At 30.3% G+C, this 15,792-nt stretch overlaps 1 protein-coding gene across 2 annotated transcripts; it reads right to left on the minus strand.

Annotated features, from left to right (window-relative positions):
* Positions 1-628: 628 nt before the first annotated feature.
* On the minus strand, positions 629-12,724 carry LOC135136517 (DENN domain-containing protein 2B-like). Of its 2 annotated transcripts, XM_064065866.1 has the most exons (9): positions 12,621-12,724; positions 11,176-12,540; positions 3,335-3,403; positions 2,240-2,677; positions 1,734-2,184; positions 1,514-1,682; positions 1,295-1,466; positions 1,014-1,241; positions 629-962 (listed from the first exon to the last, which is right to left on the minus strand). In XM_064065866.1, the coding sequence occupies exons 2-9, from the start codon at positions 12,397-12,399 to the stop codon at positions 756-758; spliced, it is 2,958 nt and encodes a 985-aa protein (XP_063921936.1). In that variant the 5' UTR covers positions 12,400-12,540; positions 12,621-12,724; the 3' UTR covers positions 629-755. The 2 variants fall into 2 exon arrangements, with proteins under 2 accessions (XP_063921936.1, XP_063921932.1); XM_064065862.1 differs by having other exon boundaries at positions 1,514-2,184.
* Positions 12,725-15,792: the final 3,068 nt, after the last annotated feature.

Raw genomic sequence — 15,792 nt, forward strand, 5'->3', positions numbered from 1 at the left:
ATCATCACAATTGAGATTGGGCGGGTGGGCGGGCTTACATTTTGTCTTTTTATTTTAATATGTGTAGAGTTCTTTTCACAACATGAGCCTAATTGCAAAATCGAGATTTCCTTAGACAAATTTTAACCATGTTTTAAGTTTCTTCTTGTGAAAAGATGGCTACGTATATTAAGAAAAATAAGGCAAAATATAAGCCCCGCCCACCCGCCCTGTCTCAATTGTGAAGATTTTTTTTATTCGTCATGAGCCGACGGATGGAGCTTAATTATAAAATCCTTATTTTTTACGAAAAATTACCATGTAAAATATGTTCTTAAATAATCGTGTGATACAGAGAAAACTAAAAATATTCAGGGGATTTTCCTTCAAGTTGGCAGCACTGCACACTACTGCAATTTAATTGGTTGAAAACCCAACGTCAACGGCGAAAATATTGGAAACAGGTGAATTATCTAATTGCGGCTACAGTGGAAGGCGGAGCTTACAACACCCAATCGTAACGTCCAATTTCCTTTTATCTTCAAATGCGTCATTTTGTGAATTTCATCTACTTTTCGTTATCGCTAGTCTGAAAATAAAACAACAATTATTATCGCGGAAACACCTACTGGTTAATAAAAAACGGGCGCTAAACAATGCAATATATTTATATACAAATGATTTGGTATAAAAATATAATTAAAAATAATAATTTATTGCTTAACCCTAATATTTATATTGGCAATTCCACATGTAATGACACATTTAAAATCCCTCTAATTTTTTTTCCAATCTCGGAGCCTCGACAAAATTTTATTAGACTCATCAGATCCATACATCTCGATCTTCCTATCGAACGAGTTAAAGCATTCTGTACTACTTATCACAGAATCGATGAACGACGTAAACATCGTCGTTTCCGTAAACCACTTCAAAAATCTCCGAATCCCTTTGGACTTGGCGCTCTTGATGAAATTTTCTTTCTGTAACAAATGATTAAGTTTCTGGCGCAAGAACGCAACTATAGTGCGTACATCGAATCCATCACCGACGATATGACTTCTGTAATGCTTCAAAGCGACAATGAAGACTTTCACATAGGCGTCACTTAAGTAAACTGAATGCACGTACTCGTTGGGGGGTATTTTATTAGCTAGAGTGTATCCCTCGTTCCATGCTTTTTTCATGCTGTCGGACAAAATACTGTCTTCGTCGCCCTCCTCGCTAATTATACTGCATTCATCCAGGTCGACGACGATACCCTAAACAGATTTTGGTACAAAAAATGTCATCTAATAAGTTGATTGTTACTCACGTCCTCGATTTTGTGATCATTCACCACGGACACTGACAATATCCCGCATATTACGGGAGTGGGGGACTCGACGACCTCCCACAAACACTGCGGTAAAATCGGGATAAAGGTGTGCGGCCACGAAAACGGGTACAAAATACTCTGGAGAGCATCCACACAGGTTGACAACTTACTAAAACCCAAAAAATCACCCACGTGGCTACAATTACACCAACTTACCTTATCACGCAACTGATTAGTATTACCTTCCTCTCTAACAACAGAGAGGCGAAAATTTTCAAAAGTATATGCGATGGCAATTTGTGCAGCGGCTTTAAGTCGGCTTCTTCGTACCGCGTGTCATGGTGTAAAGTCACGGTCAATTCCGTCGTTTTCGCGCTCTCTTCCACTAAAACATCTCGAGTATTGGATGACGTTACTTTAGTTTGATTTATTGTACCATAACCCCCGTTCACGTTAACTTGCACAAAAGTGGATAAGTCGCACGAATCTCGATTGTTTTGTACTTGTAGGTGACTATTTTTTGGTACTTCGTTCGTGAAATCGCTTAAGTCGAGTTTGACGGATTCTCCAGGCCGAGGGAATTTGTTGTGGTAGAATTTACTTATTAGTTCGTCTCGGAGTTTGTCGGGGATGCCATGACGTGACTCTAATTCTGTTAATATTTTTTTATAAAAACGAGGCGCTCTGTGTTTACTTAGTAAACAGTAGGCTAAAGGGATGCATTTCGTTGAACCCTCTGGAATGACCCTGCGGCAGTACCCGAACGTGCGCTCGCCTTTATCATTCGTTATCACTAGAGTGTAACACTGAGCATTATCGGATATGTCTAAAGGACCACTGGCGACTTCCGGGTAACACAGATCTTCAATCCGGTGAGGAATCTTCACCTATAAACAATAAATAGATAAATAAATAAATAAATAGACACCAATTCCGTCATACATTCGCCGGATATCTGAACTTTATCTTCGGCTTGTCGCTCCACCCCACCACCAAACAACAATAAAACAACTGATTGTCCTTATTCAGTTTGGGTTTTTGATATTTTGGCATCGTTTTCACGTAGGTTTGGAATTTATTGATCATGAAATCCACCGGCGTCGACGGTTTTTCGATGGACTTTTGCTCGTTCCACTCCTTCGTGTCCGAATCGAAAGTCCTTTCCAACGTTCGCTGCAGCGACAGCTTCAGTTCTTCGATCCGGTGAGATCCGTCGGAAGCAACCTGGTTATCTTTTTTGGACGTGGTGGGCGTCTGCTTCGTTTCAAACGCGTTAATCAGGTGTTTGATTTTGGAAGGGCTTTCAGACGAGTCGGTCGCCCCTGGCGCGCCCATGTCGAGCGACGTGCCTGAAGATGTCGACGAATTGTCGCCAGAAACCTGCAACACGTTAATTTTTCACAGACACTCTGAATCTCTAATCTCGTTATGAACGAGCTCTTTGTTGACGTAAAAAACTATTATCGCCCGCGTGGAAGGTAGCGCTTGAGTTGTTGTCAAAAAAGGCGCGACCACAATGGAGCCTTTGAAATATATTGATTGTTTGACTTACGCTTACGTGTATGTTTACTTGTATTAATCTGATGTTGCAATAAATTAATAAAGTTTACTAGGAGTGTGCAATTAGTCACAGAGCGGCCAAATTTGGTCATAGAAAAAATTCCAAAACACGAAAGCTCCAAAACCATGTTTTTGTGTCTACTTACATACATCATGTGGAATTTACAACTTATAATTATAAATAACTTCACACATAATCACTCGGTAACCTTCCTACACGCAACCACGCACTAACAGTCCGATTAACCAAAAAAGCCTAATATACCAACACGAGACAATTAAGTCGCAAAATTATTAATAAACACTATCTTTCAAGAATACATTAAAACACTTCAGTAACAAGTAAAATCCGTACCGTGAATCAGCAGAACTCGTACAGAAAAATCATCAATACGGTTATTATAAACAGCGAACTTGTAAACAAATTTTAGCAGCGCGTTCGAAAAATAGAACACTTGGTAAGAGAACAACACTCACCTGATTGTTTAAATTTCCGTCCATATTCAAGCAACCATTGTTTTCTTCCTCACATAACAGTGGAGTGCTCTGAAACAACAGGAAACTGTCACATCTGACTTCACACAAACGATAAGATCCTTGGAAGCACTGTTAACATACGTCACTCAAGAGCTTCTCCGATTAGGTGATGCATTTCAGAAAATATTAAAATTATAGATGGGAATGTAACGTGGTAAATCCCCGTCTGGAGACTCTACACCTTTTGGTTTCGGTCAATGTTTTATGGGATTGTAAAAACCCAGATAAACCATTTATCTGTCAAAGCAAATAACTTCCCTTCACTGTTAGATAAAACGCAATTGATATTATGAAATTTGGTTGTTTATGTTTAAATAGCGCATCTTTTTGGATTTAGCGGAGTGGTTATATTGATAACGGGATTGTAGAGACTGGATTAGCTGAGGTTTGCTGTTGGCAATTATGATTACTTTTTATTACCCAATTTCACGAGTTGCAAACAAATGATCGAAATTTTTATTTAGAGGCGGAAAATTAATTCTGTTATGACATTTTGTCAGTATTAATTTAAGATAGAGTTTTTTTTTTTATAATCTAGTGATGTTTGCAAATTTCACGATTAGCGAATTCCTGGATTTCCCCAAAGAATTTGTTTATCGTCGGCGTGATTTCAGCACTGCGTTTATGAAGTAAAATTCGAATGCAAGAATAAATGAATAACCACTGGTTGATCAGTTTCAAGACCTCTGCGGTATGACTTCCGTTTTATGCGATTAAAATAAATAAGGAAATTTTATAAATACACATCTTTGTGAATTTTCAAAAACGAATTTTGGATTTTTATTGAATTAAATTGTTCAAAAAACAAAATCTTAAAAAAATTCGTTGAGTCTTAAAGTTATTTAGACACAAAACAAAGAAGTTGATGCGGCAAAGCACAACATGCTCAAATATCTAAATATCGAACAAATTTTTCTATGTCAGAAAATCAATTTTTATTTGATTTTTTTTGATTTCTCAATTTTTCGATTTGCAGTTTTTCGTATTTTCAACTTTTGGGTTTTTCAATTTTTGATTTTTGAACTTTTCAGTTTTTCGATTTCTCAAGTTATCGGTGTTTCGGATTTAGCATTTTTCAATTTTGGGATTTTTCAATATGTATTTCGATTTGTTGATGACTTCATTTCTCGATTCAGTTTTTCGTTTTTTTAAAATTGTTGATATTTCGATTTCTCGCTTTAAGATTTTCCGATTTCTCAAATTTTCGACATTCTAGTTTGAGAATTTTTCAATATTTCAACTTTTTTATGTTTTGATTTCTTGATTTTTCGATTCAGTTTTTAGATTCTTCAATTTTTAGACATTTTAATTTTTCGGTTTTTTTTTTAATTTTTAGATATTTCGATTTCTCAATTTTTCGGTTTTTTAGTACTTCAGTTTCCAATTTTCAGTTTTCCGAATTTTTAAATGTAACATTTTTTACTTTTTTGATGTTTCAATTTTTTGACTTCTCGATGCTTCTCGCTTTTAGATTTTTCGGTTTTTCAATTTTTCGACATTTTCGTTTGATGATTTTTCAATTTGTAGATTCTTCAAACTCTCGATTTTTCGAATTTTCGATTTCTCGAATTTCCCATATTTCAGTTTTCAAAATTTTTTGGCGTTTCGAAATTTTCGATCTTTCCTTTTCTCAATTTCTCTATTGAGCGATTTTTTGATTTTTCGACTTTTCGATTTCCCAATATTTCGATTCCACTCTGAATTCTCGATTTTTCAGTTTTAGGATTTTTCAATTTTGGGATTTGTGGATATTTCGATTTTTCAATTTTTTGATGTTTTGATTTCTCGATTTTTTAATCTTTCGATTCTTCAATTTTTCGACATTTTAATTTTTCGTCTTTTTAAATTTTAGCAATTTCTATTTCGTGATCTTCCGATTTTTCGACTTCTCGATTTTCGATTTTTCGGTTTTTCAATTTTTTGATTTTTAAAATTTTTATTTTTCAAGTTTTCAATTTTTCGGTTTTTAAATTTCGATTTTTCGGTTTTTCGACATTTCGATTGTACGGTTTTTCATTTTTTGAACATTTCAGTTTTGGGATTTTTCAATTTTCCGATTTTTTACTTTTTCGATTCTTCAATTTTTCGGTTTTTTAATTGTATATTTTCCGATTATGTATATTTCTAGTTTTTCGATTTTTTAAATTTTATGTCAACGATTTTTCCATTTTATGATTTTTTGATGTTTCGAATTCCCGATTTTAAACCTTTTAGTATCTATGTACATATACTGCAATTTTTCGAATTTTAAAATTTTTCGACTTTTAATTTTTTTGACTTCTCGATTTTTCAAGTTTTCGACATTTCAGTTTTTCGATTCTTCAATTTTCCGATTTTTCAATTTTTCGATTTTTTTTAATTGTAGATGTTTAATTTTTTTCCGATTGTTTAAATTTTATATTAACGATTTTTCCATTTTTTGATTTTACAATTTTTTATGTTTCGAATTCCGAACTTTTAGGATGTATGTACATATTTCAATTTTTCGAATTTTAAAATTTTTCAACTTTTCATTTTTTTGGTTTCTCGATTTTTCAATTTTCGATTTTGGGAATTTTTCAAAATCTCATTTTTTTCGATTTCGATCGATCTTTCGACTTTTCGGTTTTTTAATTTTCGATTTTTAAAATTTTTTAGTTTTTCGGTTGTTCGATTCCTCGGTATTATTTGTAATTTATCAAAAGATCGGATTTAATGGGCTGCACTTTAGGGACGAGGGAAGTTCTGTTGAAATAAACTTCAACCAATTTTTTAATTGTACCATGTTTCGATTTGCAAGTTTTTAGAGTTTTCAATTTTTCAAAATTTTGATTTATCAACATTTGATTTTTTAATTTTTTTAATTTATTATTTTTCGATTTTACAGTTAGCTGGATTTGTCAATTTCAAGATCGTTTATTCAGTTTTGGATTTTCCATTTTCTCGATTTTCATATACATATTCCATTTGTGAATTTTTGTTTCTTCAATTTTCGACTTTACAGTTTTCCGTTTTTAGGTTTTCTAGTTTTCCAATCTCTATTTTTCAGTTTTACAGTTTTTGGAATTTTTTTATTTCTTGATTTTGTAATTCTTCAATCTCCCAGATTTTTAATTTATTAAAACTGAAATACTCACGATTTTACAGTTTTTAGATTTTTCAATTTTACATTTAAATTTTTCTTAACTAATTAATTTTTAATTAATTTCACCGTGTTTTTTATTTATATTGTGTTGACTCAGCATTTTTGTAATAGCGCCCATTTTTGAGGTTTTGAAAATTCTTTAGTTTTCCGATTTTACAATTTCTCGATTTTCCGATGTTTGTTAGATTTTACAATTTTTCGAATGTGTTTTAAGTTTTTCAAAATTTCTATTTATGAACTCTTAAATTTTTCATTTACATTACGTTTCTTCAGTTTTTCGATCTACAATTTTGGATGTTTCGAATTTTTAAGTTTCCGATTTCTCAATTTTTCGTTCCTTCGATTTTCCGATTTTTCAATTTGTAGATATTTTAATTTTCCTTTATCAGAATTAAACGATAATTCAAATTTTCATGTCTTCAATTTTTTGATTTGCAGTTTTTCTAGTTTTCCATATTTAGTCTTTTCAAATTTTAGCTTTTAAATAATCAAGTTCTCGTTTTTACATTTTTAAATTATGAACAGAAAGAAAAAGCTTATTCAAACTAAAATTTTGAAAAATTGTATAGCAGGAATTTTTTTCATGTTGTTCTTGTATTTTCGATGTGTTTTTTCGAAAAATGGAAATATCCAAAAATATCAAAAAATTGGAAATCTAACAACTGAAAATACGAAAAAATAAAATATCGAACAATTGAGAAATCAAAAAATAGTAATAGAAGGAACCAATCTAAAAGGTGGAACAACGAAATATTGAAAAATCGAAAAATTCAAAAGTACAAAATCTAAAAATTAAAAAACTTAAAATGGAAACTTAAAAAATTGCGGAAATGAAAAATTAAAAATCGAAAATCTGAAAATTCGAAAAATTGAAAAAGCAAAATTTTAAATTAGAAATTTCAAAAAAATTGCAAAACCGAAAAATTCAAAAATAGAGTTTTCCTAGTTTTCCAGTTTTCAATTTTTCGAATTCTTAGATTTTAGATCTTCCAAATTTTCGTTTCTTCAGTTTTTCGATCTACAATTTTGGATGTTTCGATTTTTTAAGTTTCCGATTTTTCAATTTTTCGTTCCTTTGATTTTCCGATTTTTCAATTTGTAGATATTTTAATTTTCCTTCAACAGAATTAAACGATAATTCAAATTTTCATGTCTTCAATTTTTCGATTTGCAGTTTTTCTAGTTTTGCATTTTTAGTCTTAACAAATTTTAGCTTTTAAATAATCAAGTTCTCGTTTTTACATTTTTAAATTATGAACAAAAAGAAAAAGCTTATTCAAATTAAAATTTTAAAAAATTGTAAAGCAGGAATTTTTTTCATGTTGCTCTTGTATTTTCGATGTGTTTTTTCGAAAAATGGAAATATCCAAAAAAAAAAAATCTTACAACTAAAAATACGAAAAATTGAGAAATCTAAAAATAATAATAGAAAAAACCAAAAAATTTAAATTGGAAATTGAAAAAATTGCGGAAACGAAGAATTAAAACTCAAAAAACAGAAAATTCGAAAAATTGAAAAAAAAAGAAATTTAAAAAAAACGTGGAGTGAATTTTTTAACGACAACGCCTATATCGAAAAATCAAAAATACCACTATTTAAAAAGATGCGATGACTTCATTAACTTTTAGACAGAGTGGCGTTTTGTATACATTTTCAAATTTTAGCTTTTAAATAATCAAGTTCTCGTCTTTACATTTTTAAATTATGAACAAAAAGAAAAAGCTTATTCAAACTAAAATTTTAAAAAATTGTAAAGCAGGAATTTTTTTCATGTTGCTCTTGTATTTTCGATGTGTTTTTTCGAAAAATGGAAATATCAAAAAAAAAATAAAAAAAAATGGAAATATTTTTTTCATGTTGCTCTTGTATTTTCGATGTGTTTTTTCGAAAAATGGAAATATCCAAAAAAAAAAAATCAAAAAAATGGAAATCTTACAACTGAAAATACGAAAAATTGAGAAATCTAAAAATAATAATAGAAAAAACCAAAAAATTTAAATTGGAAACTGAAAAAATTGCGGAAACGAAGAATTAAAACTCAAAAAACAGAAAATTCGAAAAATTGAAAAAAAATATGAAATTTAAAAAAAAAGTTGAGTGAATTTTTTAACGACAACGCCTATATCGAAAAATCAAAAATACCACTATTTAAAAAAATGCGATGACTTCATTAACTTTTAGACAGAGTGGCGTTTTGTATATATTTTCAAATTTTAGCTTTTAAATAATCAAGTTCTCGTTTTTACATTTTTAAATTATGAACAAAAAGAAAAAGCTTATTCAAACTAAAATTTAAAAAAATTGTAAAGCAGGAATTTTTTTCATGTTGCTCTTGTATTTTCGATGTGTTTTTTCGAAAAATGGAAATATCCAAAAATATCAAAAAATTGGAAATCTAAGAGCTGAAAATACGAAAAAATAAAATATCGAAAAATTGAGAAATCAAAAAATAGTAATAGAAAGAACCAATCTAAAAGGTGGAACAACGAAATATTGAAAAATCGAAAAATTCAAAAGTACAAAATCTACAAATTAAAAAACCTAAAATGGAAACTTAAAAAATTGCGGAAATGAAAAATTAAAAATCGAAAATCTGAAAATTCGAAAAATTGAAAAAGCAAAACTTTAAATTTGAAATTTCAAAAAAATTGCAACGAAGAAAAACCGAAAAATTCAAAAATAGAGTTTTTCTAGTTTTCCAGTTTTCAATTTTTCGAATTCTTAGATTTTAGATCTTGCAAATTTTCGTTTCTTCATTTTTTCGATCTACAATTTTGGATGTTTCGATTTTTTAAGTTTCCGATTTCTCAATTTTTCGTTCCTTTGATTTTCCGATTTTTAATTCGTAGATACTTTAATTTTCCTTTATCAGAATTAAACGATAATTCAAATTTCCATGTCTTCAATTTTTTGATTTTCAGTTTTTCTAGTTTTCCATTTTTAGTCTTTTCAAATTTTAGCTTTTAAATAACCAAGTTCTCGTTTTTATATTTTTAAATTATAAACAAAAAGAAAAAGCTTATTCAAACTAAGATTTTTAAAAATTGTAAAGCAGGAATTTTTTTCATGTTGGTCTAAAAATAATAACAGAAAAAAAAACAAAAAATTTAAATTGGAAACTCAAAAAATTGCGGAAACGAAGAATTAAAACTCAAAAAACTGAAAAGTCGAAAAATTGAAAAAAAAAATTTGAAATTTCAAAAAAAAGTTGAGTGAATTTTTAAACGACAACGCCTATATCGAACAATAAAAAATACCACTATTTAAAAAAATGCGATGACTTCATTAACTTTTAGACAGAGTGAATCAATTTTAATTAATTACACTAAAAAAAAAAAAAACGGTTCGGAAATTCCAAGGCAAACTGTAAAATTCCCCTTTTTCCTATTTTTTACCACAATACGGTGATTGTGATTTTTTACATATAGTTTGAAACGGTAGTTAAATAAATAAAAATTAACACAAACAGACGGGAACGGAGGACCTACTTTTTATACTTTAGAAGTCGTGAAACGTCAAGAAAACACGAAAGTAAGCATTCGCCGATGAAGCCTATTACACTTAGCTTACGTCCGGGAACTAAAAATAATACGGTGTTCCCCATATTTTGATAAAACCGCAAAATTTTAATAACATTAATAATAATTGATTCATTAATTTAAATATTACATTATTAAGCGCAAACACATCCTTTAACAAAGATTTATTTAATAAATTTTGCAACGACCTCATTATCTCACATGACGTCATCAATTTTTTGAAAGGGATGAAGAGATGAATTCGAAACGTGTGCATAAAATATGTACATACAAAAGTTTATCGTATTGTTTTTTTTTCGAAAACCCAGATTATAGTAAGTTTAAAAATATGAAATTCAACGTGTTGGAAAAAATCGACGAGGATGGGATTCGAACTCACGCCCACTGACAACTTTTTGTAAATCAATTGTGATAAAAATCGGATTCATAAACCACAAGTATCGCAAATATAAAAAAAAATGTTTGTTCGAATCCTACGACAACATTCACTCATCGACCTTTATTTGACCCCCGAAATAACATTTTTTTGATTTTTATATCCTTAAGGAACACAATTTCGACCAACAAACGCGGAAATAGGGGACGGAAGCCGCAATTAAAAACCGGATGTATAAACTTTATTCACCTTGCATAAACAACACTTGTTTATAGATCAAAGACAGTGAAATTGACCACGCATTTTCGAATGTATTACAACTAAATTAGCCTCCGCGTCGTCGCGAAATCTTATTTTTTATCCGCTCATTTCATTAGTTTACAGCGCAAAAAAGCGAATGCTTTCTAAGTTCGGAGAAAGTCAATCACTAACAAAGTGTTATAAATTGATTCAATAAAGGCAACAAGTTTGTGTGATATTTTTTAACTCGTTCATTAATTTAGCGGAACGTTTCGACTCTTCTTGACCCGAAAATGGCATCCACGATCGAAATCGGAACGCGGAAAACAGATTGATAATTTAGTATCTCATAAACGAGTTAATGTCAAACGGTTTATTTAATTTTTTCTATCAACACACACGTTTATATCAGAAAATTTTCCAATACGATTGCATACATTCACGTTTCAATGACTGCGCCCACGTGCTTTCAATTATTAAATTAAATAAAAATCCACATACCAAGTAGTAGAGATTTTCCGTCGACTTTTCCTCGTTCCTGATATTCTTTAGCGCCTCAGTGTTAGAAGCTCGTGAGAAGTCAAAGGGCTCAGCATAGACAGGCTCAGGGGCACAGTTAACAAAGAAAGCTGAATTAGGCTCTCTAATTTTTTCGTACGTTGAGTGACAAGTCAGCCCGTTAAAACAGTTAAAATTGAAGGGATTATCATCACTGGGGGTGTCAGGAATGGGCGAAAAAGGCTTCTGTGATTTACTTTTGTATAAAACGCTGTCATCGCTGTCTTCACCGGAAGTCGTGGACGCCTCAAGTTTCACTGGTTTCTTCGTTCGGAGCTTATTATTCCTTAAAGCCGTTTCGAGTTTGTTCAACATGTACCTAGGGTCGTGTTTGTACACCTTTTTTGTATTTTTCACCACTTGGTGTTGATTTTTTTGATGATTATGTAAAAATGACACGTTTTTAGTGTCTTCTTTGACTGGAGTGTGTTCAAACGTTCTCGGGGGTTTTTGGGGCGCCGGCCCTGGGGGCAGCGGTCTTTTCAATGCCGCTTTTAGCGTGTCAGTGAGACCAACACTCTCTTCTACCTCCGTACTTTTATTAATATCTTCTTTGTCCAGATCATTACTAATCTCAATACCGTCATTTCTCACTATTGTCGTTGTATCTTTGTGTCTTAAAGCTTTAGGAATCGGTTTTGTATAAAAACAAGGGTCTTTAACATCGGGAATGTTCTCATTTGTCACGTTTTCTTTCAAATCGTCATTTTTCTCAAACTTTCGTCGTATTAAAGTAAAGTCAAGAGAGCTTTTAGACTTGACCAGAGGTGGCAACTTTGCACACTGGTTGCCCTGTTCGTTCTTTCTACAATCTAACTTGTCAGTCTTAATCACAGCGGTTTTCCTACCATCGTTGCTTTTCAAAGCAGTGTTATACTGCTGCAGTCTCTCGAAATAAAAACTTCTATTGCAAGCCGTGCTCCTCTCAAACGAGTTACCTTTTTCTGGGTTAATATCAATCCGGAACGCTGGCGATCTTTTGATGTTTTTTCGTGCCGGATCGCTCAGCTGCCTTGTCAGATTTTGCACAACCCAAGTAGCAGCCGCCGAATTGTTATTATTAGCGTTTAAATCTCGTTTCGGGACGTTCGGTTTGCTAGGTTCGACGTTTTCGAATCTTGTTTTGATGGATTTGACCCGATTACTGTTCTCTGGAGGTCGGTACATGGCTCTTTCTTATCACTTACATTGTGGTTTGTACATCAAAGAGAGCTTCGTCCAGCTTTCGGGGATTGGAATTGTGTTAGTATTGTTTAATATGGCAATAAAAAGTGGACGCAACAGGTAACATGAGTGAGGTTATTACATCTGAAAAAAAAGAATGCGATGGAACTTACGTTGTCGGCAATGCGGTTAAAGGAACTACAATAGATTAATAAATTACTTACGACTTTTGTGGTGAGTAAGATGTGCTGTTAATTGAACAACTAGTTTAAATTAAAGAAACCGTTTACAAACATTCACGAACATCGTCAAACTTCAAACTGGTCGGATGTCAGCCTACTTGACGCGAGATTAGCGGAATTAGGTGACCAATCATACGCTAGTGTATTTTGGGTTGCCTATCACATAAATTCCACCTGTAGCTGCACCTGCAGTGACTTTTATTAAAACTTGTTGCATTAACATTGATTCCAAGGTGAGTAATTAATGAAAGTATTTTAATGAGGGAGTTGATTGATATTTTATAATTGAGTGTGATCTCGGCCTAGAAACTTCCCCAGAAACAATGCCATTACATACTACAAAAATTTACCATTTTAGACATGTTTTAACTTTCTTATTGTCGAAATAAGTCTACACATATTCAAACAAAAAAGGCAAAATTTAGCCCCGCCCACCCACCCTATCTCAATTGTGATGATATTTTTATTCGTCGTGAGTCAAGAGGGCGGAGCTTAGCTGCAAAATCCTTATTTCTCTATCACAAGAAGTTTTCATTTGTTGGCAAACCTAGAAATTTACCATTTTAAACGTGTTTTAAGTTTGTAAGAATAAAAATCAGTACAATTGAGATGGGGTGGGTGGGCGGGGATTATATTTTGGATTTTGTTGAAAAAAAAAATTGAAAATTGAAAAATCTAGAAAATGCAAACCGAAAAACTGAAGAAATAAAGATAGAAAAATCTAAAAACTGAAAAATTTTAATGTGAAAACTCGAGAAATTGGAGAAACAAAAAACTGAAGAAACGAAAAATTAAAAAATTTAAGAAACATAATGTAAGATCGAAAAATCGAAAAATCTAAAAATTTAAACGTGAAAACTCGAGAAATTGAAGAAACAAAAAACATACAAATTAAAAAATTAAAACTTGAAAACTCGAAAAATTAAAATGAATTAATAAACGAAATATTAAAAAAAAAAAAAATTCAAACTGAAGAATAGAGAAATTTTCAAAATTGAAAACTAGAAAAAATGCAAATTGAAAAATTAAAGAAACAAAAAACACATAGATCGAAAAATAACAAAAATTAAACTCCAAAAATGGAAAAATTGAAAAATTTAAACTGTATAACTCGAAAAATTTAAACGACAAAACGGAAAAACTGAATAAACGAAACGTTAAAAAATCAAAAAAATCAGAAAAATTTTAACTGAAAAGTTGAAAAAATGCAAGTCGAAAAATTAAAGAAAATTTGAAAATTGAAAAATCGAGAAAATGCAAATCGAAAAATTGAAGACATAAGGAATAAAAGCTCGAAAACACTAAAAACTGAAAAATTTTAACGTCAAAACTCGAGATATTGAAGAAACAAAAAACTAAAGAAACGTGAACATTCGAAAAATTAAAAAAGTTAAGATTTGAAAACTCGAAAAATTGAAGACAAAAAACGGAAAAATCGAAAAACTAACTACACGAAACATTAAAAAAATCAAAAGTTGAAAATCAGAAAAACTTTATTTGGAAACTAGAAAAAATTCAAGTCGAAAATTAAAGAAACAAAAAACTGAAAAAAGAAAAATTAAAAAAATTGAAAAATCGAGAAAATGCAATTCGAAAAATTTTGACGAGAAAACTCGAGAAATTGAAGAAACAAAAAACTGAAGAAATGAAAAATTAAAAAAACAAAAAACAGACACATCGAAAAATTGAAAAATTTAAACTCGAAGAATTGAAAAATTTGAATTTAAAAACTCGAAAATTTAAAATACAAAAAACAGAAAAATTGAATAAACGAAACATTTAAAAAAAATCAAAACTTGAAAAACAGAAAACTTCTAATTGAAAACTAGAAAAAATGCAAGTCGAAAAATTAAAGAAACAAAAAATTAAAAATTTGAAAACCGAAAAATCGAGGAAATGCAAATCGAAAAATTGAAGGCAAGGAATACAAGCTCGAAAAACCTAAAAACTGCGTAAAAACTCGAGATATTGAAGAAACAAAAAAGTGAACGAACGTGAAAATTCGAGAAATTGAAAAAGTTAAGATTTGAAAACTCGAAAAATTGAAGACAAAAAACGGAAAAATCGAAAAACTGACTAAACGAAACATTAAAAAAATCAAAAGTTAAAAAACAGAAAAACTTTATTTGAAAACTAGAAAAATTCAAGTCGAAAAATCGAAACGTTAAAAAAAATTTAGACATGATAACTCGAGAAATTAAACAAAAACAGACAGATCGAAAAATTAAAAAATTTAAACTCAAAAAATCCAAAAAATTGGAAAATTAAAACTCAAAAACTAGAAAAATTAAAAAAAAGGAAAAATTGAATAAACGAAACGTTAAAAAAATCAAAAGTTGAAAAATAGAAAAATTTTAATTGAAAACTAGCAAAAATGCAAGTCGAAAAATTAACGAAACAAACAAAAATTTGAAAATCGAAAAATCGAGAAAATGCAAATCGTAAAATTTAAGACATAAGGAATAAAAGCTCGAAAAACCTAAAAACTGAAAAATTTTAACGTGAAAACTCGAGATATTGAAAAAACAAAAAACTGAAGAAACGTGAAAAATCGGGAAATTGAAAAAGTTAAGATTTGAAAACTCGTAAAATTGAGACAAAAAACGGAAAAATCGAAAAACTGACTAAACGAAAAATTAAAGAAACAAAAAACTGAAAAAAATAAAAAAATTGAAAAATCGAGAAAATGGAAATCGAAAAATGTAAACGTCAAAACTCAAGAAATGAAGAAACAAACACAGAGAGATCGGAAAATTGAAAAATTTAAACCCGAAAAATGAAAAAATTGGTAAATTTAAACTCAAAAATTAGAAAAATTTAAAAAACAAAAAAAAAAGGAAAAATTGAATAGACGAAACGTTAAAAAATCAAAAGCTGAAAAGCAGAAAAATTTTAATTGAGAACTAGAAAAAATGCAAGTCGAAAAATTAAAGAAATTGAAAATTAAAAATTTGAAAATCGAAAAATCGAGAAAATGCAAATCGAAAAATTGATACAAAAAACGAAAAAATCAAAAACTGGCTAAACAAAACATTAAAAAAATCAAAAGTTGGAAAACAGAAAAATTTTAACTGAAAATTAGAAAAAATTCAAGTCGAAAAATTAACGAAACAAACAAAAATTTGAAAATCGAAAAATCGAGAAAATGCAAATC

The sequence above is a fragment of the Zophobas morio genome, unplaced genomic scaffold (assembly GCF_036711695.1).
Source record: "Zophobas morio isolate AGI-343-1 ecotype UQ-CSIRO unplaced genomic scaffold, CSIRO_AGI_Zmor_V1 ptg000004l, whole genome shotgun sequence".
Classification (NCBI taxonomy): domain Eukaryota; kingdom Metazoa; phylum Arthropoda; class Insecta; order Coleoptera; family Tenebrionidae; genus Zophobas; species Zophobas morio.